The sequence below is a fragment of the Ursus americanus genome, chromosome 33 (assembly GCF_024610735.1).
Source record: "Ursus americanus isolate L20-20 chromosome 33, mUrsAme1.1.p, whole genome shotgun sequence".
In the NCBI taxonomy this organism is placed as follows: domain Eukaryota; kingdom Metazoa; phylum Chordata; class Mammalia; order Carnivora; family Ursidae; genus Ursus; species Ursus americanus.
Window position 1 is genome coordinate 6,197,635 of NC_142159.1, and position 23,982 is coordinate 6,221,616.

At 55.8% G+C, this 23,982-nt stretch overlaps 1 protein-coding gene across 1 annotated transcript in view; it reads left to right on the forward strand.

Moving 5' to 3' along the window:
* The first annotated feature begins 260 nt into the window (after positions 1-260).
* The window catches only part of TRIM62 (tripartite motif containing 62), a 29,455-nt gene continuing 5,733 nt past the window's right edge, over positions 261-23,982 (forward strand). The window contains exons 1-5 of the mRNA XM_045782489.2: positions 261-332; positions 891-1,302; positions 12,959-13,054; positions 17,484-17,740; positions 18,575-18,690. Coding sequence (XP_045638445.1) covers positions 895-1,302; positions 12,959-13,054; positions 17,484-17,740; positions 18,575-18,690 — 877 coding nt within the window. The 5' untranslated portion in view covers positions 261-332; positions 891-894. The remainder of the gene's footprint in view (positions 333-890; positions 1,303-12,958; positions 13,055-17,483; positions 17,741-18,574; positions 18,691-23,982) is intronic.

The following is a 23,982-nucleotide window of genomic DNA, read 5'->3' on the forward strand; positions in this document are numbered from 1 at the left end:
TCCTTGTTTACTCGTTATCCTCTTAAATTAGCTGTCTTCACCCGCCGCAGGGACCCGAAGCGAGACGCGCATGTTGCTCCGTGTGCAGATCCTGAAGGAACAGCTGGGTTTTGGTCCCGGGGGAGTAGGGGAAGGGTGGGGGCGGAGAGGGGTCCGCAGGCTGGAGGCCCGGCCCCGCCTCTCCTCTCCCCCTCCCGCCGCAGGGGCGGAGTCGCCCGGGCCCGGCCCGCGGGGGCGGGGAGGGAGTCACTGCCGCCGGGAGCTCGCGCTCGGCTGGTTCCGGGTTGAGAGGCTGCGCTCGGACCGGAGCAGTGGCCGCCGAACCGGCAGGGGTAAGGGGCCACGCCGGGAGGGGTCTTGGGGCCGGGATCGGGCAGCTGAGCTTGCTCGCACCCCTCCTCTCCTCTGCCACGCACAGCCGCGGCTCTGCTCTGCCTGGCTTCCCCCTTCCCCAGAATTCCCCATCCCCAGCTTCTCCCCCTCCCCCCTCTGCACCCATCCCGGGATTTCAGCCCTCCTAAAGCCTCCGCCCCCCTTCTGGATCCTCTTCTCCCAGCACCCATCCCTTCACACTGTCCCTTTCTCTAGAACCTCCTTGCCAGGAGCCCCTTCCCACAGACACCAAGGCCCCCTCCCTCCAGCACCCATTGCTTCGAGTCACCCACTACCTCGAGACCACCTTCCTGGACTCGCATCCCGGCTGGTCTCTACCCAGCACCTCTTCCTCGCACCCCCTCTTCCCTCCCGGACAGCCCCCCTTCCTTCTGTAGCTCCTACTCCTGCCTCTCCCCGCCTGCTCCCCGCACCCATCCCTCGGTGCGGCCCCCGACAGCACCTCGCTCGCGCAGCCGCCCCCCTGCATCTCAGAGCCCCCTCTCCGCCGCCCCCAGCGCCATGGCGTGCAGCCTCAAGGACGAGCTGCTGTGCTCCATCTGTCTGAGCATCTACCAGGACCCGGTGAGCCTGGGCTGCGAGCACTACTTCTGCCGCCGCTGCATCACCGAGCACTGGGTGAGGCAGGAGGCGCAGGGCGCCCGCGACTGCCCCGAGTGCCGGCGCACGTTCGCCGAGCCCGCGCTCGCGCCCAGCCTCAAGCTAGCCAACATCGTGGAGCGCTACAGCGCTTTCCCGCTGGACGCCATCCTCAACGCGCGCCGCGCCGCGCGACCCTGCCAGGCGCACGACAAGGTCAAGCTCTTCTGCCTCACGGACCGCGCGCTGCTCTGCTTCTTCTGCGACGAGCCCGCGCTCCATGAGCAGCACCAGGTCACCGGCATCGATGATGCCTTCGAGGAGTTGCAGGTGAGGGTCTCGGCCGGCCGGGGGCGGGGCCGGGGGCGGGGTCCGGGCTGGACCTTGGGCTGGGCCAAGTCAGAATTGTCACGGAGCGGGGCCGCCGGCAGGGTCAGGGCCCTATCAGAATTTATACGGGACGGGGACGGGGCGTGGCCGCGGCGAGGGGGCGGGGTTCTAGGGGCGGGGCCTAGGGCCATCCGCACCTGGCCGGGTCTGACGCGGACCCGAAGTCTGGGTGGGTCCTTGGTTGGGGAGGGGTCACCCTTGGAGTGGCACGGCCGGCACCAGTGAGATCAGAGCTGGCCCAGGTACGGGCTTGGGGCAGGGTTGGGGGTGGGGACGAATCAGAACTGGAGGGCCACTTTTTGCGGTCAGGGGCCTGGACCTGAAGGCAGGGTCCACAAATGAATGGTTCAGGACAGAGTTGGGACAAAGACAGAGATGGGAATGGGAACACTATCAGGTCTAGACAGGGGGCGGGGCCGCTGTCCAGAATGGGTGAGGACCGTTTGGAGTAGCTGAGGGGCAGCCTTGGGCCACGATGGGGCGGGGCTCAATCAGGTGTGCGTCAGGACCTAAGGGGGCAGTACCAGGGCTAGATTGCGCTGGGCAGGCCAGGGTGAAATCTGAGAGACAGTCTAAGTTATGGCCATCCAAACTGCAGAGAGGGTGAGTTTGGGTGCCAAGGCCTAGGCCAGGGTGTGTGAGGGGTTAAAGCTGGGATCAAGTCCAGGTACTATAAGAACTATTTTGGGTTTAAACCAGAAGAGAGGCCAGGTTGACAGTGGGAACAGAATTTAAAACTCAAGATTTGGAGAATAAGGCCCTGAGGTGAGGTGATTCAAGAAAAGGGAGAGGGGTGGATCTGTGGGAGTCTCCAGAAGCTTTGGTGACCTCCTTGGCTCTGTCACCCTTATCAAGACCTTTGAAGACAACATGAAACAGTATATGCAGGGTAACCTGAGCATAGTCAGACTAGGACTATAAATGATCTCCCTTAAACCTTCCCGTCTTCACTGACCAACTCCTACTCAGTTCTCAAAGCCCTGCTCAAATGTCCTGTCGGTGTAAGGCTTCCCCAGTCTCCCCTGGGGAAAAAAAAAAAAGGCATTGGAGCTGTATTTCCTCAAATATCCTCTGTTAGTAAGTATGCTGTTTTAAAAAATAGTGTTCCAAGATCAGCTATATTGGGGAAATATAGTATATTCTCAATATCCCCTTGGAGGATTCTCCATGTACATTTTGCATATTAAAGGTTTGGAGAAATCTTGTAGCAAAGAGATCCATTTAATGTGTTTACTAAAATGGCACCCAAGCGTATTTCAGTGTGGAAGTCTAGAATCTTTTTCTTCACCTAAACCATTTCAATTCACCAGTCCTATGTCTTTGGCCTTGGGATACCAGTCTAGCACACAGTTCCCAAAGAGGAGGGACCGTCTCTGATTCATCTTATCTATAGCCCCAAAGCCTGGTACATCAGTATTCATCAGTAAAGTTTGAAGAATGAGTGAATGAATGAATGAATGAATGAGTGACCAATTCTGGCCTGAGCTGGCCCAGACTGTGGAGCCTTTGGAAGCAGATTTTTCACTCATTTTTTTTTTAATATGCAGTGAACTAACTTGGCAGGTAGTGAGCTCCCTGGCCCTTGAGATACTAAAGCAGGAGCTAAGTAACTACTTTCCCTATTTTGTAGGAGGTGTTCCCCCCACCACCACCGACATGAGTCTCTGCAAGTCAGCCTGCACTTAGCAGGTGCCTGTGGATGACCCTTGGCCCAGCAGAAATGGCCCCATGTTCACCATCTCTCCCTCCCTGCCCCTTTCATCCCCAAACCATGACTGACTCCCTCCCAGTCTGGCTCTTTGAGGATGGAGAGCAAGAACTGGGGGCTCTGGTTGCTTGCACAGGTTGGCATCGGCCCTCTGTCCCCAGAGCATTTTGTGCCGGGCCGTGGTATCCCCATCTCTCCATCTGTGAAGTCACATAAACAGGGAGGGGAGAAATTTTGACACGGCTGAGTGCAGGTTGTGAGGGTTTGAAGGACTCTGAAACCATCTGTCCAACCTCTTCTAATATAGATGTGGAGACTGAGGTCCAGAGAGGTGATGTGACTCCCCCAAGCCCCCACTACCAGACAATGAGAGAGCCAGGCTAGAAAGCTCCGCCTGCCCCAGGCCAGATCCCTCCTCTGCCACTCAGCCCCTCCTCTCCCCGTCTGACTTTCTAGCTAGAGAGGCCTCTGCCTTCTGAGCCTGCGTTCCCCTGTCTGCAAACCAGCAAATCAGAACAACTGTGTTTTGGTTTTTTACAATTCTTTCCACATCCTGGGGAATGCGGGAGAAATTAAAGGTATATTTTCTCTAAATGTTATTGAAACACTGACTCCTCAGTGAAAAGAACAAGACGGCCACTTACCTACCTTCTAGTGTACTCTCCTCTGGTCGGATAGTCTTGGGTTCCAAACCTTCCTCCAGCCCTGTGTGACTCCGCGAGTCCCTTCGTGTAAGCCTTCATGCTCTGGTCTGTAAACTGGGGTCACAGTGATTCTTTCCCACCAGGATTTCAGGAGGCTGACCTGAGCGGGACCGGCTGTTGGAGATGCTTGGCACAGGGGAGGGGTGGAGTCAGCGTGCACTCCCATCCCTTCTCCTACCTGGGAGACCTCAGGTGCCCAGCTGGGCAAATGCCCACACCCACCTCTCTTGCCTGAAAGGAGGCCTTGCTTTGGAGCCTCCTTTGGGCTTGGCAAGAAGATGGCAGAGAAACTTGCCTTCCTCACTGGAGAGGGAAGGGCTCCTGGGTGAGGTTCAGGCCACTCTGCACCTCACCTGCCTCTCTCTTCATGTGGGGTGACACAATCAACAGAGCAGGGCTCATTCGCTATGTGTGCACTGGGAATGAGGCCGAGCCTGCCCGGCACACCCCCGTCCTCTCCCGGCTGCTGGTGGTTCGTCCCCAGGGCTCCTAGAGCCTGGGCTTGGGCCTCTCTCCTGGAGGACACCAGACTCCGAGCTGGCAGAGCCTGGGAGACCTTTTGGTGCAACCGTCCCTTGGCAGATGGGGAAATGGCAGAGGAGGAGGGAGGGGACCTCGCCCCCCGGCCCGAGGCCAGAGGAGGGCTGTGCCTGGGCTCAGCCGGAGTCTCCTCACATCCCGCCTAGCGGTGGGCCAAGAGCTTTTACATTTATTATAAATCCTGGAGGCAGCAGAGCAGAAAGGTTAAGAACTCCGGCTCTGTACTGGGCAGCTTCAATCCTGGTGCTCCCATTTTCTGGCAGGGTGGCCTTAGAAAAGTTCACTTCCATCTCTGAGCTCTGAGTCCCTCATTGTCAGCAAGGGGGGTGGATGAAGTAAGATGACATTTGCAAGAACTTAGTACTGCGCTCAGCACAGAGTAAGCACTCAGTAAACGACAGTTCTAGTATGTTACCATACTGCACACTATTGACATCTGGGGCCAGGTACATCTTTGTGTGCAAGGCAATCTTGTGCGTTGTAGAATGTAGTATCTCTGACCTCTAACCACTAGCGCTAACCAGTAGCACTTCCCACCCTCCCACCCCTCCCATCCCTCCCATCCCACCAACCCGTGACAACCCAGAACGTCTTCAGGCTTCCTCAAATGTCCCCTGGGGTCAAAATCAGCCCTGGTTGAGAACCTTGGCCTAGAGAAGCCCTACTCAGCTTTCCAGGCTCAGCTCAAATGTCACCTCCTCCATGAAGCTTTCCCTGACCTGCCAAGCAGAATTGCTTTGAACTTGATTCCAATACTGGGGTCAGATCCTGGCATCATCATTGATGAGCTGTGTGTCCTTGGTCAGGTCACTTCGCTTCTCTAAGCCTCCACCTGCTCACCTATAACATGGAGATAATATGACCTCCCTGGGAGGATGTTCTAAGGGTTAGGGATGCTTTATCAAAAGGGCCTGATACTATGCCTGGCACTGAGTAGCATACAACAATTTTCAGTATCTTTATTGTTTCTGATTATAAAATTAACATAATCAACAGAGCTATATAATATAAAAGTTAAAGTCCCCCCCATAATCTCACCCCATAGAAAAACATCATTAGAATTGCTTTGTGATTCTTCAGAATTTTTACTGTGTAAAGAGCATGTGAGCGTGTGTATGCATGTGTGCGTGTGTGCATGCCCCCCCCTTTTTTTTCACTGCTGAGCACTGGACCGCAGAGCCAAAGGGAGGGAGGGAACCCCATCTCAGAAGTCTGGGGCTTCTCAGCCAATACCTTTTGGGCCCTGGCGCATTGCCTGAGACTAGACTAAGCGCTTTTCTTTTATTAGCTCATTTAATCTTCATAAAACCCTGTCGAGTGGGTCCTGTCATTTGCTCCTTTTCCAGATAAAGAAACAGGCTCAGAGGAATTGAGTGCCTGGTTCGGTCACCCAGCTGGGAAATGGCGGGGGCAGGATTAGAAGCCAGTCTGACTGGGCCACTCACAGCCTCCCAGCTGCCTCTGAGGGCCAGGTAGTCGTCCTCCCCCCCCCCCCCCCCCCCCGCCTTCCCGCTGCCTGTCTTTGCATTTCAGGTACTCAGCGCAGGGTCAGGCTAGGACACGTGTCTGTGCTAGCTGAGGCACTGAAGGCAGGTGGCGGGACGTCATCTTGGTCAGACTTGCATCTGGCCTGAGACTTCAGCTTCCATGCCTCCAGAGAAGGGACCCCATTCAGTCCCAACCACCCCCTCCAGGCCTTATGTGACCACTGGAGCCTTTCCCAAGGCCTCTGTCCTGCCAGGGCAGACGCTGCTGGATCAGCCTTGGCTGGGAGCCCCGACAAGCTGGGCGTGGTGACCCAGAGACACCGAGACAGCCACGTGGGGAAAGAGCAGGGGTAAGGGGACTGGGTTCCAGTCCCGGCTCTCGCTCCTTCCAGCTGAGCCGCGGGCGCTCCCTCCCCTCACCCTGTCCCAGTCTGGGCAACAGAAGTAACAAGACTGGCCGCTTGATGGGTAAAGAGGGAGGGAGAGTTGCTGCCCGTCCAAACAGATCACAGCTGTGAAGCCACTTTCTGTGGAACCACGGACAGGGAGGCAGTTGTGTGTGTTCTAAGGAAGCAGCCTCCACTGTTGCTTCTCCCAGCAGAGGACAGGATTTATGTGCAAACAGCAGTCTCCGTGGAGGCTGGCAGTGAGTCTGACTCAGGGCTGGCTGTCGGCATCCCCAGCTCCCTCCTCACAGGTGTCTGTGGGCTGCCAGGAACATTCATCCAGGACATCTTGGCTAAGCACAGGCCACGGTGTAGGAACTTGAATTTGGGCGGCCTCGGGACGCTGATTTCATAGAAAGCAAAGGATCGGGTAGGCAGTGACAGCCACAGAAAGAAGAACAGCGCTAAGAAAACACGAGCCAGAGTTTATCAGGCATTGGCTGTGTGCAAGGTGCTGTTCCAGGCGTTAACTCCTTTTTCCTCTCCCAGTTCCTGGTGTGGGACTAGCCCCAGCACCATTTCACAGATGAAGACACGGAGGCTGAGAGGTTCCGTAGCTTGCCCAAGATGGAGTGGGTGTGGGAGGATGTGAGACGGATACAGGGGGGAGCCAGAGCCGGGAGCTCAGACTCAGGTCTGTCTGGCTCCGAACTCCCCCTGCTCACCAACGTCCTAACTGCCTCACGCAGCACCCGAAGGTTGGGGGGCGTCAGAGCCATGACACAGCATCGCTTACTTTCCGGACCTTGAGCTCTGCTTGGACACTGGGGTGGGTGTGGAGGATTTGGAGGTGGGTTCCATCTTGAACTCAGGGATTCACTCAGTAATTTCTTCAGTCAGCACCCCTGCTGCCAGGCCATGTGCTGGGCCCGGGAGAGAGCTGAATGAGCCCCAGCCCTGCTGTGGGAGACAGGCCCATCAACTGTGAGGTCACGTCCCCGTCTCCGCTGGCTGTAACCGAGAGTCATCCGGGCCTCTGTGGGGCTGACAGTCGGGCTGAGGGCAGAGAGAGAAGACATTGTGGACACAAGGAATCAACCCACCCCCAGCCCCCGTCGCCTGGGGGCACAGTGCAGGGGCAGGGGCAGTGCTTTGCCTAGCACTCTCACCGAATCTTCACGGCACACCTGTGAGGTGGGTCTCATTGCCCTGTTTTACAAACGAGGAAACCGAGGCTCAGACACTGCCCACTGCCACGGCACCAGGAAGTGTTGCTGGAACTGGGACTCAGGTTGTCAGACCAGGGACAGGCATGGAGATGAGTGGGTGGGTGGTTGTGGCTGGAGGGGAGAATGTCTGGGGCCAGGCGGGAATAGGAGAGTGAGGTTGGGCCGGCTCGGAAAGGGCCTTGAACACACGCCCCCATACACCCCAAGGAGCTTGGATTTGTTCCTGGAGATGCTGGGGAGCCAGGAACAGGTTTGAGCTGGCAAGCGGGGCCTGGTCAGGTCTGCGTGATGGGCAGTGGGCAGTTTGGAGGGCTGGGAGAGCCTGGGGGCAAGGGGAGCAGCCAGGAGGCCTTGTGAGAGACTGCGAGTAGGGGGGTCCGTGAGGGGTGAGGCTCAAAGAGAGAGAGAGAAGACATGCAAAGAGTTCAGGCCTGCCGGGGGAGCAGGAGCTTGAGGATGGGGGAGAGGAAGAAGGTGGTGCCAGTTCAGTTTGCCGTGGTAAGACTTCCGGCGTCCTCGGGTCAGAGCAGGAGAGAGAGCAGTACGGGAGCGTGGAGAAGGGGAGGGGGCCTGGGCACCCACGTGGCCCTTTCATGCGGCCATCTTATTTACTCCCACCCCAAACCCATGGGTGGCTCTGATGCCCATTTTACAGATTAGGCTCTGAGAGGTGGGCCCTGAGAGGGGAAGAGATGATCCGCCCAAGGTCATGCAGCTGGGATTCAAACCCAGGTTTTTCTGAGGCCAGAGTTCACGCTATCTCTACTGGGCAGCACTGCTTGTGATGGGGCTGAGACGGCTCCCTGAAGCCTTGGGCAGGTGGCTTCCTGCAGCAGCTAGGCTGGGAGAGGGCTGGCCCCACAGGAGGGGAGGTCTGCCTTTGGGAGCATAGGAGCCCTGGCTCTCTGTCCTCCCCCCAGCTGCTGCCCCAGTCCTGGCCTCTCCAAACCTATGGGAGCCCCAGAGCCTCTCAGCTGACATTTGCATAATTGCTCAGGTTTGTTGCTGGCCCTAACTTTGCTCCCTCTCCAAAGAAGGCGTACAGAGCTGTGGCTCTGCCCTCTGAGGTTTGTCCCTCCTGACTCCCCTCTTCCTGGCATCCTCCTGCTCTGATGGGCCGGCAGAGTCCAGCTCCCCCAAGCTGACCTTCAAGGCCTCCTCCACCCCCTGCTCGCACCCCAGCTGGCCCCACTGGCCTTTCCACTTTGGAACTCCACCCCCCTGTCCATACCTGGCTCCTGTCATTCCCAACTGCCCCCCACTTCCTGCACACACCAGGTGTGCCCCTGCCCAACTGGTCTCTCCACCTGGGGTGCTCTGGCCCCACCCAGGAGACCTGAAGGAACCCTGCCCATCCGTCCATCTTCCCTGGGCTTTCCATCAGACATAAAGTCTCTCCTGGAAGCTCTGCTGCTTCTGACTCCCTGCTTCACACGTAGTTGGGATGATTACGATGATCGTAACAGCAGCCAAGAGTGACAGTGTACCCTGTGCGTCACGTCAGGTCATGAATCAAGTCATCGGATGCTCACAGCCCCAGAGCCAACACTGGTATTAGCTGCACTTTACAGATTTGGAAACGGAGCTGTGCAACCTTAGGCCAGCTGCCTGACCTCTCTGAGCCTCGGTTTCCGCCTCCATGAGATGGAGGTGATAAAGGCCCTTGCCTCCTGAAGGGGTTGTGAGAATTGCATGACACGCGCCTGTGAGCCCACACCGCGCCGCTGCCCTTCGGCAGAGCCACTCCTTCCACCACGGGCTTCCTGTTTGTGTCTCGCTTCTGCCTGCAGTACGTTTGCCGGCTGGTTCTCTGTCAAGCTGTGTGGCCACGGGCCAGTCAGTCCCTTTCCGCGCGCTTCAGTTTCCTGTTAGAGAGATCCAGAGGGTTTGACCAGACGGTTCCTGGTGCTCTGCATCTGTGCCGCCTGAGACACTAGCCACCGTCCCCTGGGGCTCTTGAGCTCTTGGAATGTGTCTCCCAACATCTCACTGCCACTGAGGAACTGAGTTTCAGTTTTATTTCATTTCAAATCATGTGAACTTTACGTGTGGCTGGTGGTGGCTGTATCGGACAGTGCAGGTCTGGACCAAGAGACAAGGCTGGAGAAGAAATTTGGGGCCAGGGGTGAAGGCCTTGAGTGCCGCACTCAAGCTTCGTGGCCGTCTGCCCCGACGCCATGGAAATCCTGCAGTGGGACACGGGGGAGAAGCGTGGACAGATCTGTCCCACAGAGCAGTCACTACAGCTGCTCTGTGGGGCACTTGGAGCGTGCAGGGGCAGAGGGGAGCCTAGGGTCACAGTCCAGGAAAGCAGGGGTGAAAAGCAAACCAGGGGCAGTGGGTGTAGACAGGAGACAACTGGCAAGACAAACGTGATGACCGGTTGCCCTGGTGGGCAGGCAGTGTCAAGGATGACTCCCAGATTTCTCACGTGGATGGCAGTAGGGGTCGGGGTGGCCTTCGCTGAGATGGCGGCCTGGGAAGAGCAGCAAGTCTGGTGTCCCCTAACCCTATTCCAGCATTCTCTGTCACATTAACTCACGTGTCCCTGTCTTCTCCCCCAACTCATTGGCACCCCTCCTGAGGCATCCCTCTGCCTGTTGCTGACACAGCACCATGTGGGCTCAAGGAGACCTCCGCTCATGTTTGTGGAACGAGCAAAGGAGTGTCCCGGTGCTTCCAGGGTCCAGGAGGAAGAGGCAGGCCTGCCCTCCTCGTTCCTTGGCCCTGGAAGCAGGGAGCGATTTGTCCAATTCCCTAGGGTGCCCTCAGCCACGTAAGGAACTCCGCCTCTGACGCGGTTTTCTCAGGGATGCTGAGGAGCCACGTGGGGAGCTGAGTCTCGCGTGGACCTGTGAGGACACGAGGGGGGACGACTGTCACACTCAGCTCATCCCTCAGACACCTGCATCTCAGCTGTGTCCCAAGCTGGACAGCCCCGGGGCTGGCAGGGAGGGCCTGAGGCGCCGTCCATCTGTCCTCTCAGGTGAATGAGATTTGTCTGTCTGTTCCGATGACTCAGACGCCCGTGAACCTGCTAGGACTGACGCTCGGCTGTTCGCAGCGGCTGAGCGGCGGCAGGTAGCTGGTGTGGATCTCTCTCCCTGGACAACCGGCCTGCAGGAAAGGCCCCCGGGCAGGGGTGGGCTGGCGCCAGCGTGCTCCCGTCCCTGCCGGCTGACTGTGTCGGTGTGTTCCCAGCCCGTGACCTCACATGGATCGCTGGGAATCGGCTTTGCTGGCAGCATTTACACCACAGAAATTGGCAAGTTAGCAAACACTAGAAATCAAGGCTTTCCTCTTTTTTTTTTTTTTTTGAGGGCCAACTTCCTAGCTCATCACTGAGCGGCGATCAGCCATCAGGGACCCAGGCTCCCTCCTCCTCCTACCCCTCTGGCTTCAGCTTGTGACTTCCATCTTTACAGCTGCCTCATGGCCCGAGGCGGCTCCTGGAGCCACACAAGCTGCCCCAGTGTCCCCATCTAACTCCTGTTTCCAAGACTGCCTCCTCGTCGTCCTGCCACTGTGTCATCTCAGGTGACAGCTCAGAGAAGAGGAGCCTTCCCTGACCACCCTCCCCCAAACTCACCCCCGTCCCGCACCACTTTATTTTCTCTAGAGCACAGACCATAACCCAGAATCGCCTGATTCTTTGGTGATTTTCCTTGCTCGTTATCTCTCTTCCCCACCACACTGGACGGTCCCTGTGGATAAGGACTGTCTGTCTCGCTCTCTACTGTATCCCCAGAGCCTCAGCGGTGCCTGGCACATAGTAGTTGCTCAATAAATATTTGTTGCATGACTAAGGGATAGTAAGCAAAGATAATTTCTGCATGCTTCCCTTAGCGTGTCATCATGACCATCTTCCCATGTTGCCACCTTGTCTATAAAATTAGTTGGACCAGATGTTTTCCAAGGGTCCTCCCTGCTCTGATGAGCTGAGTGAGTAGGAGGGAGATGAGGGTGAACGGGTAAGTCAGCTCCCTGGCGTCTCTCACAGCCCAGGCTGACTGGAAAACCCAGGTCCTGCTCAGAAGCTGTTTCCACAGAAATTCATCCGCAAAGCAAAGTTCCTCGAGTCCCATCTTAGTGTCAGGTCTTTGACGGGTACAGGGAATAGAAAGCAGGTAAGGGCCCGCTCCACAGGACTCATGGGCTCATGGCGGGGGGGCACTAGGGATAGACAGGAGAACTAGTTATGATACATTGAGCGAAATGGCCAATACATGCAGACAGCTGGCCCTGTCATGGGGGTACCCACCTCAATGCCACATTTGTTCATTTGACTACTATTCATTGAGGCCCTGCTGTGTGCTGAGCACTGTGCTAAACACTGGGGATCCAACAGTGAACAAACCAGACAAGACTTCTGCTCTCAGGATATTCACAGTCTGGTGGAAGAGACGAGCAGTAAACACGCTGTCTAACAAGTGAGCAAGAGCGTCTCGGACAGCAGAAGGTGCTAGGAAGACCTCGAAACAGGATGTGGGGCAGAGGGTGTAGGGGCTGATGTTGTACCTGGGGCAGTCAGGTGAGACCTCCCTAAGGAGGTGGCGTCTGAGCTGATATGTTAATGACACAACGGAATCACCAGGAGAAAATCCCAGGGGAGTGCATTGGCCCCAGGAAGCAGCAAGGGCGAAATCATGAGGCTGAGACAAGCCCGTGATGGAGCAAGAAGAAGGCCACCTTGGCTGCATGGGAGCAAGGGGAGAGGGATGGTGGAGACAGGTGTGGGACTCGGGTGAGGTGCAGCATTGAAATAGGCACCCCAAAACTCAGTGAGTGAGATGGATAATACTTAATGCAGTTTTTAAATATATGAAAGCAAAAAACCCATGATGAACAGAAGATCAAATTTTTAAATAAAAACAAAATTACTAGCACTGTCATGCTGAGCCCTACTGGAATCTGAGGCGAAGGAAAAGTCAGTAATACTGATCGTGGCCTTATTGAAGTTTTCCATATGTTGTATATTATGGCTTCTCGCCGCTGTTTGCCATGAGTGTCATCCCTGTAGAAAACATGTCAGCTGACGTCAAGATCATGGTCCAATTATGGTTTTCCCCTTACTTGCTTGGCTGCATGCTTTGGGACCAGTTTCATGACCTCTCTGTACCAATTTTTCCATCGGAAAAATGTTTGTTCCTCTGTGTTGTTGAAGAGGATTAAATGACCTGATACAAGCAAAGGACCGAGAACAGCGCCTAGCGCACTGGATGCCTTAGTCGTAGCGGAGAACAGTGGTATGGCCTTGGTACCCACCCGAGGAGTCTCAGCCACGAGTCCCCGCCAGCAAATGAGCCTGGGGTGGAATGTATGTGGAAGCGGGTTGGAGACAGGGAGACCACCAGCTCTTACGATGGCTGGAGGGGAGGCTGTTGCAAAACTGCGGAGGAAAGATGGAAAGATGAAAGCAGCCGGAGCATCTGGGAGACTTGGGCGTTGTTGAACTGTGCGGGGAGGACGGTGTTGGGCCAGGTCGCGGGAGCGCGGCGGCGGTCTGTCCCGGGCCCCACATCCCGGTCTTGTGTTGTTCCAGAGGGAGCTGAAGGAGCAGCTTCAGGCCCTTCAGGACAGCGAGCGGGAGCACACCGAGGCGCTGCAGCTGCTCAAGCGACAGCTGGCGGAGACCAAGGTGAGCAGGGCCTGGGCGCGGGGGCGGGGCCTGCGGGGCGGGGATGGGGCGGGGCTTAAAGGTGCCAGACCTATTACGAGAGGGGCGTGGCTGGGGGTGGGACGGAGGCGGGGGCCTACGAAGGTAAGTGTGACAGGACCCCCTCCTAGGACTGAGGGCAAGGATTTGGGCTGGTGCCTGGGTGTAAGAGTGGGGCCCTTTCTCCCTTCCTGCTCTGGGCGGAAGGTGAGGTGGGATCAGGGAGCAATCCAGGAAACAACCCTGAGCCTGTTTCCTTGAAGCCGTCCTGATGATTTGGGGACCAGCCTTGGTATCGCTCTCTTAAAATCAGACCGTGGGGATATGGACTCTGCCGTAAAGTCGGGACAATTCCTGTAGTCTCTGGCTGCAATGGTTTGAAAAGAAAGGCTTTTTCTGGGCCTGAGAGGGAGGCCCTGGATTCTGATCCAGCCCCTAACTCACCGTGTGACAGTGGGTAAACTGTCTACTATTCTGGACCCCCGGTCTTCCCATCTGTACACTGGAGACCCTGCCAGGCTCCTTCCAGCCCTGAAGTTCTAGATCCCAGGACCTCCCTCTGAATTCCCACCACAGATGTGTCACCAACTGGACAAGAGTTGCTTTGATTTCTGCCCTTTCTGGGACCAACAAGTGGGGACTCAGGCCCAGCTGCTAAGCTCTGCGGTGATTGCAGTCTGGCCCCCCTCACTAGCAAAGGTGCAGCTGCCAGCAGCAGCTGAAGTAGAGCCTTAGGAATGCTCTGGACCTCTGGGGGGGTCCCCTGGGGGCCTAGAGAGGCCATTTGAGATCCAGACCTGTGCCCCAGCTCGGCCACCAACCCGTGTGGGGTCTCAGGGAGGTCATGACAAACATTTCTTTAGAGAACATTCTGGAGTGCCTGTGGGCAGGACCCTCAGCAGGCAATAGATGAAAAACAGAGAGCGCTGGCCTATTTGCCTTCCACAGCCTCAGTTTCCCCATCTGCCCAGTGATTCTGCACCCTCAGGTGAAGAGAAGCAAATGGAAGCCTCTGTGTGAATGAAAGTAGAATATTATGGTCTAGTTTTTTCCCCAGCGTTCTCTTCTCTCCACTCCCCATTGTTTTTCTCCACTGACCTTTTCCTCCCCTGCTTTCCTGTCCATCTGTCTACCTCTGGGGGGTCCTGTGGGGCCACCTCCCCCTCCAGTTCCCCAAGCCCTGCTTCCTGTCTGGACTGGGGTGTTTATACAAGAAATGCCTATGGATGCTTTGGAGGTCATATTTCACCTGGTGCCTGACTCGCTTTCCTGCAGCGCCTGCCCCTCCAATGGCCCGGCCTGAGGGCCTGTCTGATCTCCCTCCCTGGGCCCAATGTTTTCCTTGGTCGGTGCTGACCAAGTGACGCATTCTTGGCAGGGTGTTTTTCTGAACCGGCCCCCATTCCTCTGAGCCCCAGTGTATTCCCAGGGATGTGGTGGGCTGGGGTAGGGGCTGCTTTCCCAGGCACAGCACCAAAGGGATTGGGGGTGGGGTGGGGGTGGCTCTGCCCTAGAAAAAACTAGAATAAATGAGGCACGCCAGTTGAGCTGAACCTTTCTCTGGGCTGGTAATTGTGTTTTCCGTCATTGTCTCACTGAACCCCACAGAATGTCACCTCTGTGACAGCAGGACTCCCCAGAACCTAGCACAGTGCCTCCCGCACAATAAATAGTTGTAGAACAAATGAGTGTGTGTGGTGTGAGGGGGATATCTTCCGAGGTAGGAATGTCAGCTCCATTTTATTGGCAAGGAAACTGAGGCACAGAGAGGTTGAGGAACGAGCCTAAGGCCCCACAGCTAGTAAGTGGTTAATTGGGAGCTTGCTGTCCAATTTTGTCAGAACCTAGAGCGTATTCCAGCCCCACGCTGGGAGGTCCTCAGCCGGATCTATGTCTTTGTGGTCAGCAAGACAGGCAGGTTGGCAAGACCTTTCAGGGACATACTTGAAGCACCCATGGTTGGCTGTCACTCCGATGTTCCACTTTTGAACTACCCTTCCCTGTCTCTCCCGCTTTTGCTACCCATCCTCTTCCGTCCTGCAGGTAGTAGGCCCCCATCCTAAAAAGAAGACGGAGTCTGCACCCACCTCTGCAGAGCAATTTTTGGCAAGACTCTTTCCTCCTTTACCTCTCAAGCTGACTCTGACTGCCAGCCTTGTGCCAGGCCCTGGGATGGGCACGGGAAGCGCAAGGCTGGGAAAGATGTCATTCTTACCCCCGGGGGGTTTGTCCACTAGCTGGAGCCACATAAAATGTGAGACTGTGTATTTGGAATATTTACGAAATGCTCTGGAGACATTTAACTATTTCACTGCCTGAGAAAGTTAGGGAGAATGTCACAGAGGAAGTAGCTTTCAATCTGGGTCTTGCAGGTTGAGTAGGAGTTTGCCTGTTGAATAAAGAATTTATTGGGGGGTGGGCCATTCTAGGCAGGTAGAATTGCAACTCAATGGCACTAGAGAGGTAAATTGGGATCAGATGGAGGACTTTGAATGCCGGGCTAAGGAATTTAGTGTTTTACGAGTTATCAGGGAGCCCAGAAAGGTTCCTAAACGGCTTTGACCCACTTTGCACATTGGAAGGGTCACTGTGGCGGTGAGTTTGTTGTCAAAGACAGAGCTGACTTGCAGACCAAGAGAGTTGGATGGCCTGTGGGATCCCAGGAGTCTGTGTGGTTGAGGCAGGTGGAAAGATGAATGTGGTGCTCGGGAGATGTGCAAAGCCATGGGTAAGGACATGGCAGCCATCCTCAAAGCAGTGGGGGTGGAACATCTAGGAGGGGATGTAGGTGAGAACGAAAGGAGCTGGCCCGGAGGGAGCAGCCACAGAGGTGGGAGGCAAAGCAGAACTTGCAGCTAGTGGAGGGTGGCCAGTGCGCTAAACGCTGCCACGGAGGGGCCCAAAAAGGAGCCGGAAGGGGTGGCTGTGGGATTTGGGGGGGGCCTTGGAGGGCAGCGGCAGATGGTGCAGGGAGGGCAGGCCCCATCTTCTCCACCTGTGACCCGCACAGAAGCCTCAGGGTTCAGGGAGGGGCTCAGGGAGGCCACAGGCAGCCCGGCTGTTCATCCCCAGCCTCTCCTCCGCCCCCTTTGTCTGCCTGGCGCTCTGGGTGGGCATGCGCGGGGCGGCTGGCCCGCTGCCAGCAGTTCTTCCTGCTGCCGCCACAGGAGGGAACTGGCCCTAATTGAGCCTTTGTCAAGCCTCCCACAGAGCCCGGGGCACTGAACACAGCAGGGTCTCTGACTCTCTGAACTCCCAGCCAGAATCCCACAAAGTAAGATTGCAGAGGCAGGCCCCCGCACGCTGCCCTGCCGCAGCCGGCCACACTTCTGCAGCCCGCATTGTCCCTGCATCCCCAGTTGACTTCCCGCCTGTCCTGCAGGCCCCCCGCTCAGAAGCCATCTCTCTGTAATCAGCCTCTTTCTCCGTACCTCGGACAATGCCATGCACTTCGTGAACACGCCCCCACTGATCTTGCCCAGAACCCCGCGATGTGGTCGTGTAACTCCTCTCACAGATAAGAAAACAGCCTCAGAGACATCAGGCAACTGAGGTCGCCGCCGCTGGAGACCCAGAGCTAGGACTCTCACCCGGGCTATTGGGCGCCGACACCCGTGCCCTTCACCACACAGGTCCCTCCTGGGCCTGGCAGTGCCCGCGGGAGCAGAGAAGTAGGCAAGTCCAGTCTTGCCTCCTGTGATCAGGGCTTTAACCTCCAGCTCTGGTTTCTCAGCTGGGGGGCCGCAAGGGTGGCAGGACAGGGTGGGTGACCACCAAGGTTTGCCCGGCACGTTGCGGTTTTTAAAGCTCTCTGATATCTGTGATTTCCTTGTCATCTTTGCTTGAGCCCCATGAGTGATTTTTTTTTAACAAATAAAGACCTCCCTGTAGCCTAGACTGAACCGAGCATCTTCTCCCCGCCCACCACTCTTCCCCGGCATCCCTGCCCTCCCACCCCCAGGCCGGAAAGCTGGGCATCAGCCTCACACCTTTCTCTCCTGTATCCCTACAGCCAGCCGGTCCGGCACCAGGGCTAAAGAGGCTGCCCCCAAATGTCTTCCAAGCCATAAACCCTCTGCGGCTCCTCTAGTTCAAGCCTCAGTGATTTTCCTAACGGGCACGTGGAATCCGGTGCTGTCCCCTGCTAGGCCAGCTCCGCGTCCCGCCACCATGCTTTTCTTTTTTCTTTTTTTTTTTAATGATTTTTTATTATATTATGTTAGTCACCATACAGTACATCCCCAGTTTCCGATATAAAGTTCGATGACTCATTAGTCCGCCACCATGCTTTTCCACGTGCCCTTCCCCCACCCTTGCTTCTCACCACAGCGAGGCTCTCGGCTTCCTCCTCTCTCGCAGGGGTCACCCCATCTGCTCCCTCTGGCCTAACCCCTGATGACTGTCCCCACAGTCTTCCACCAAAAGCTTGCGGACCACCATCGGGGAGGCGTTCGAGCGGCTGCACCGGCTGCTGCGCGAGCGGCAGAAGGCGATGCTGGAGGAGCTGGAGGCCGACACGGCGCGCACGCTGACGGACATCGAGCAGAAAGTCCAGCGCTACAGCCAGCAGCTGCGCAAGGTGCAGGAGGGGGCCCAGATCCTGCAGGAGCGCCTGGCCGAAACCGACCGCCACACCTTCCTGGCTGGGGTGGCCTCGCTGTCTGAGCGGTAAGTGCCCGCCCGCCAGCCGCCCTCCTGGGACAGGTATCCCCTCCCCAGCCTGTGTGGGGAGGTGGGGCTGGAGGCACAGCTGGTGGTTAGCAGAGAACTCCTTCATTCCCATCTTCATCAGACAGGTCCGGGCCATCTGCTGTGTGCCAGGGCCGGGGCTAAATTAGCTTTATGTGTTTATATTGTGGTCTCTGTATAGTAAGCAGAATCATATAGGATATTCCTTATAGTGCAACGTTATTTATATTACAAATATAGATTATATTGTTTATAATATTGATATTATAGGTAATAAATAATATTTATATTATTATAATCCTCTTAGCTCCCTTGGAGGTAGTTACTGCTGCCATCCCCATTTGACACATGTAGGAACAGGCACAGAGACGCTAGATCACTTGGCCAAGACCCCTCTAGTATATGGCAGAGCCAGGATTCAACTGCATGGCTCTCTGGTCCTATAGCCGCCTTTAATAATGATACCACTTCATTATTGGTCTGTTGATGATCAATCCTGACAGCTAACATCATGTATTCAGTGTTGACCGTAAGCCAAGCACTGTGGTAGCACTTTAAGTACATGACGCCGGGTCATCCTCAAAACAAACCTGGGGGGCAGGTGCTACCTTAGTACCCATTTTAAAGATGAAGAAACTGAGGCCAGCTAGAGAAGTAGGAAGTGGCATAAGCAGGCACTTGACTCTGGGGCTGGCAGACTTTACATACATGACCTTGACCTTTGTCAGCTGCCCTGAAGGTGGCTGTAGGGCCCCCAGTGTTGAGACCAAAATCCAGCCCCCAGTGCAGCCTGCTCTCCTTCCTTCTTTCCAGGCTTAAAGGGAAAATCCATGAGACCAACCTGACTTATGAAGACTTCCCGACCTCTAAGTACACAGGCCCCCTGCAGTACACCATCTGGAAGTCCCTGTTCCAGGACATCCACCCAGGTAAGGCCCTTCCTGCCAGTCCCCAAGAGCGCCCAGGAAGAGGCAAGGGTTAGCACGGGCAGGAGCTAGGAGGGTACCCCCCAGCCCAGCTGCCTGCTCTAAACAGAGCATGGGGGCAGGGCAGAGGGATGAGGAGAGTTTCTTGCGAGCACCTGCTGTGTTCCAGGGCTTGTGCCGGGCACCCACACAATCACTTAGCTCAGTGAATCCTCATACAGCCATTATGAGGCCATTAGTATGTCCATGCTCCAGATGAAGAGACTGAGGCCTTGCCCAGTTCATTCATCCGTCCTCCACATACAGCACATATCACACCACATACTATGCTAGGTATTGGAGACATAGCAGTGAGCAAAAGAGGCAAAAGTCCCTGCCCTCGTGGGTCTTACATCATAGGGGGAGAGAAAATGAAAGTAAATAAGTAAAATCCATAGTTCATTATATAAGGAAAAAAGATAAGGGAGCTAGGGGATGTTAGGTTGGATAGTGATTTTAGGTAGAAGGCCCAGTTAGAAGACCTCACCGGGAAGGAAGCATAGAAGTAAAGGCCTGAAAGAAGAAGGAGAGTGATCCATGCAGGTTTCTGAGGGAAGAGTGTTCCTGGCAGTGGGGATAGCAAGTGCAAAGGCCCTGAGGCAGGAGCAAGCCTGGCATATTCAAGGAACAGTGAGGAGGCTGGTGTGGCTGGAGTGGAAGAGAGTAGAGGTGAGGAGGTCGGGGAAGTAGCAGACTGGCCAGACCCCCAGGCCAAGGTGAGAACTTCAGATTTCATGCTGAGTGCGATGGGAGCCATTGGAGGGCTTGGGGACATGCAGTGACATGCGCTTAAGTTCCTCGAGGCTCCGTCTCATTCCCAGGTTAAGAACGGACTGAAGGGGGTGAAGGGTGGGGCTGGGACCTGGTTAGGAGGTTTCCACGATACTCCGGGCCAGTGATGGTGGCGTGGAGCTGGGTGATGGCAGTAGAGGTAGAAAAATGATCAGATTTAGGATATACTTTGAAGGGAGAGCCAACAGGATCTGCTAATGAGTCAGATCTCAGGTGTGAGAGAAAGAAGACAAGGAAACTACAATGATGCGGGCCGAGGTGCCTGGAAGGACAGAGCTGTAAGCACGTGAGGTCTGCCATACGGATGAGCTGTCTAAGTGCTGGTGCTGAGAAGGCAGATGGAATGACAAGCACCGTAGAGGACAAGGGTCAGGGCTGGCAATGTCATCATGTGGACAGTATTTAATGAGCCTGGATGACATCACCTAGGAAGTGAGAGAAGAGAGATGGGGGCTCTTAACTTGGAAGACCTGGGGCACTCCCAGGTAGTAGGGACAGGAGGGAGACCTAGCCAAGGGGACCAGGAAGGAGCAGCCAGAGAAGTGGGCCAGGGGTACGGGGGGTGGGAACCCGGGTGTGTCCTGGAAGGCAAGTAGGGAGAGTGGCTGATGGCAGCAAAGGCCGCTAAGCCACGTGGGAGAACCCCGAACCGACTGCTCTCCAGCAACATGGAGGTCTTCAGTGATGAGAGCTTAGCGGAGCCATAGGGGCGTAAGCCGGGTAGGAGGCCATCCAAGAGTGAACGGGAGGAGAGCGAGTGGAGAGAGTGCGTGGAGACAGTGCTTTCTATTTCTAAGACGGGTTTGATTTAGGGGATGGAGAGAGAAGGTGGCAGAGGCTGATGAAGGTGGAAGAAGTAAGAGCCTATTTGTGGGCGACGGGAAAGATCCAGTGGAAGGAGGGCCGAGCCGAGGGCGAAGGGCAGAGAGAGTGGCTGGGGAGACAGCCAGGAGGGAGGGTCTGCTGCTGCCTCTGCTGGGAGCCCAGACAGCTCATCTTCGGTAGCCCAGAGGAGGGAGAATAAATGAGCAGTGGTGGGAGCTTAAGAGGATTCTCCTCTGTTGGCCTCTCCTTTCCCAGTGAGGTGGGAAGCAAGATTGTCGGCTGAGATGAGGATGGGTGAGAGGAGGTGATGGGAGGTTCGCAGAGAGAGGAGGTCTGAACAGGTTTCTAGTGGAGGGAGTAGACCCCGGCACCTGAAATCATACCAACCTACAAAGGCACCATGTCCTTTAAAGGTGAGACATGGATATAAAGGGGAGTTCTCCCTAAGAGGTAGGCACTATTATTATCCTCATTTTTTCGGTTGAGGAAAGAGGCACAAAACCGTTAGGAACTTGTCCATGATCACATCCTGGAAGTGCTACAGCCAGGATTTGCACTCAGACCTCCAGAGCCCAGAGCCTGTGCCCTTACCTACTAAGCCAACCGGGCATCCTCTGGCCTCACACCAACCCAGGAAGACGGGGTGGGAGACTGAGGCTCAGAGAGGCTCACTGATTTCCCATAGTCACACAACAGGCAGAGCCTGGATTCATTCTTTCAACCTATGTAGACTTTGAAAGTCCCTGAAGGCATTTTCAGGAGTCAGGAGAAACAGACGGGCAAACCTGTCAGACCCTGACAGCTATGATGAGGGACTCAGTGCTGTGGAAACCCCGAGGGGGAAAGAGGAGGCTCTGGATGGGGCAGGGGAGGGGCCAGGAGAAGCCCTCCACAGATGATGTTTGAAGGCTGAGGCTTTTGCCACTCGGGGAAGGGTGGGGCCTGGTGGGGCCTCCAGACTGTTCCTAGTGTGGGGAACTGCAGAGGCAAAGGCAGTGGGGAGGGCAGGAGCGTGAATGATCCCAGGATGTTCATGATAGGGCCTTCCAGGGAGGGACGGAGAGGGCTGAAGACATCACTGAGGGCGTGAATGCTGGACAGAGACGGGGCTCCCCCGTAGGTCACTGAAGGCCACATCTTCCCAGAAGCGAAGGGACGGCGCCTAGCACTCTTAAATCTGGATCTGTGCCCTCATTGCCGAAAGGGGCAGTAGTTTGGGTCTGTTTCCCAGCAGACTGGGTGGGACTCTGGGCTGTCCTCTTGGGGTATTCCTAGCCTCTGTGTGCTCCTAGACTTGGAGGGACCTCTACCCTGGGACCCAGCAGGGTGTGGGTGAAACAGAATAACTCAAGGAGGCAAGAAGCACGTCCCCAGCTGCTGACCCAGGGAAGCCCCTTGGGGCTTGGTCTCAGGATGCTCTCTTTGTCTCGGCTGTCACCTGCTGCATCTTTGTCACAGTGCAGAGAGGCACTCCAGGCCCCTCAGCCTGACAGTCAAGGCCCTATAAGACCTGGGCCCTGCCGTTCTCGCATCCTCCCTGCCCCCACCATACTCAGCCATGCTGAGCCAGCTTCAGGTCTTAAATGAGCCATATTCTCCCTCCTCCCCTTTCACACACGCTGCTCCCTTTGCCTAGAACCCTCTACACAAGCCTCAGTCTTTGATGACGAATTCCTACTCCCCTTCACGTCCTAGTTTATAAACACCTGCTCTGAGAAGCCCTCCTGGATTTCTTTAGGTAGCCCTGGGCTTTCCTGGTCTCACTGTTTTGTCAGTGTCTGTGTAGCTGTCTGTCTCACTGGACTGTGAGCTCTGAGAGGTTAGGGCTGGGTCTAATTCATCACCCAAATCCCTAGAAGCCTACACAGTAAATGTTTGTTGATAAGTAAATAAAGAAATGAATGAGAACTAGGCTAATTCTGCCACTAGAATAGTGCCATAAAGTAGGTACTCAGTAAATATTTTTGAATGGAACTTGAGCAAGTCACTTTCTCTTCTGAGCCTCAGTTTCCTCCTCTGTAAAATCGGGATGCTAGGCCCTTCTCAACTCCCTCACAAGTGAGCACAGGGATGTGGGAACTTGCTGGTTGCCCCAAGGCAGGGTTTTTTCAATGTCAGCACTATTGCCCTTTGAGGCTGGATAATTCCTTTGTAGGGAGCTGTCCTGCGCGTGGTGGGATGTCCAGCAGCATTCCTGGTCTCTAGATGCCCCCCTCCACAGTTTTGACAACCCAAAAGTCTCCAGACATTGCCCGATGACCCCTGTGAGGCAAATCTGGCCCAGAGAAAACTGTCTGCGGAAGAGGGGCTGAGGGAACAGTAGTGTGTGCCCTGAACATCCAGCCAAGGACAGAGGTCCCTGGGGAGTTCAGAGAACAGTGACCTGCTTAGCCAGGCCCCTTCCTTTGTCTGTAGGGCCTGTGAAGTCACTTTGGCTCCTCTGCCAGCACCAAGGCCCTTTATGTCCAGATGGGAGGGGCAGGCGCCCCCAGGGACCTAGCCCCTGGATTCTAGCAGCTTCCTGCCTGCCCCCCTTCCAGCTCGGGCTTCCTATTGGGGTCACCTGAGAACTCCATTTAGCACTTGTCACTCCCCTTGCTTTGGAACTTCCAGTCTCTACCACCACCCACCTCCTGTCCCACCCTTCAGCTGACATTGGAAACCCTCCTCCAACTGCCCTGCCTGATTGTTCCAACGCCCCAGCTCAGACTTCCTCCCCAGCCAGACCAGGTGGCCCCTGCTCAGAGGACACCAGACACTGCCTTCTGTGCTTCTACCACCTCCCTCCCCTGGGCTGCTCACTCCCTCCCACCCCCCACCCCTCCACCCCCCCACCCCCACTCGCCTGAATCCAATCATTGCGGCTTCCAGGGTGTTCACCGCCTAGCAGTGCACCCCAGGCCAAATCACTGCCGTCTCTGAGCCAGTTTTCTCCTCTGTAAAACAGGGTTGGGGAAGATGTGATTGCTCTCCCAGGGTAGGTATAAGAATGAAATAAATGATCTATTTGTGATAATAATCCTGGAACTTACTAAGTACGTGAAACCTGTTTATTATGATGATGGTCACGACTCATGAGATGGTTCTTCAGTCTTGCTGAGCAGGCTTTCTGGGGCCACATAAAGGAAAGAACATGGTGTAAAAAGACCTTAGCTCAAGTTCCAACTGCTTCCACCCCAAGTGGCAGCTCGAGCAGACCACTTAACTCGGAGAAGTGTCCTTGGAGACTCAGTTTCCTCTTCTGACAAATGGTACAGTGATTTGCACTCCTAGGGCTGCTGCAGCTTTCCCGGAGCTAGTGAGTGTGAACTTGCTTCTCGAAGGCCAGCGTGATGCCCCGGAGGGCCTAAGTAGGTGGGAAGCCTGAGGCAGCAGATTTTGTAAGGGCCTGAGGAAAGAGCTGGCAGTATCTCCTGTCCTGTCAGCCTTCTGAAGGGTCGAGCCACTGTCCTTGGGAACAGAGAGGCATCAGTCTCCCGCTGCCAAACGATGGTGCTGGACTAGGGGGTTTCTCTGCTGCCTGGGCCACGTGGGGTATGGTTGACAATGGCCAGAAGACATTTCCTGGGGCCTCCACAGTCCATGTCCCTCCCTCAATGTCTCTGACCTCGAGGTCTCAGGCTTAAATGGACAGAGAAA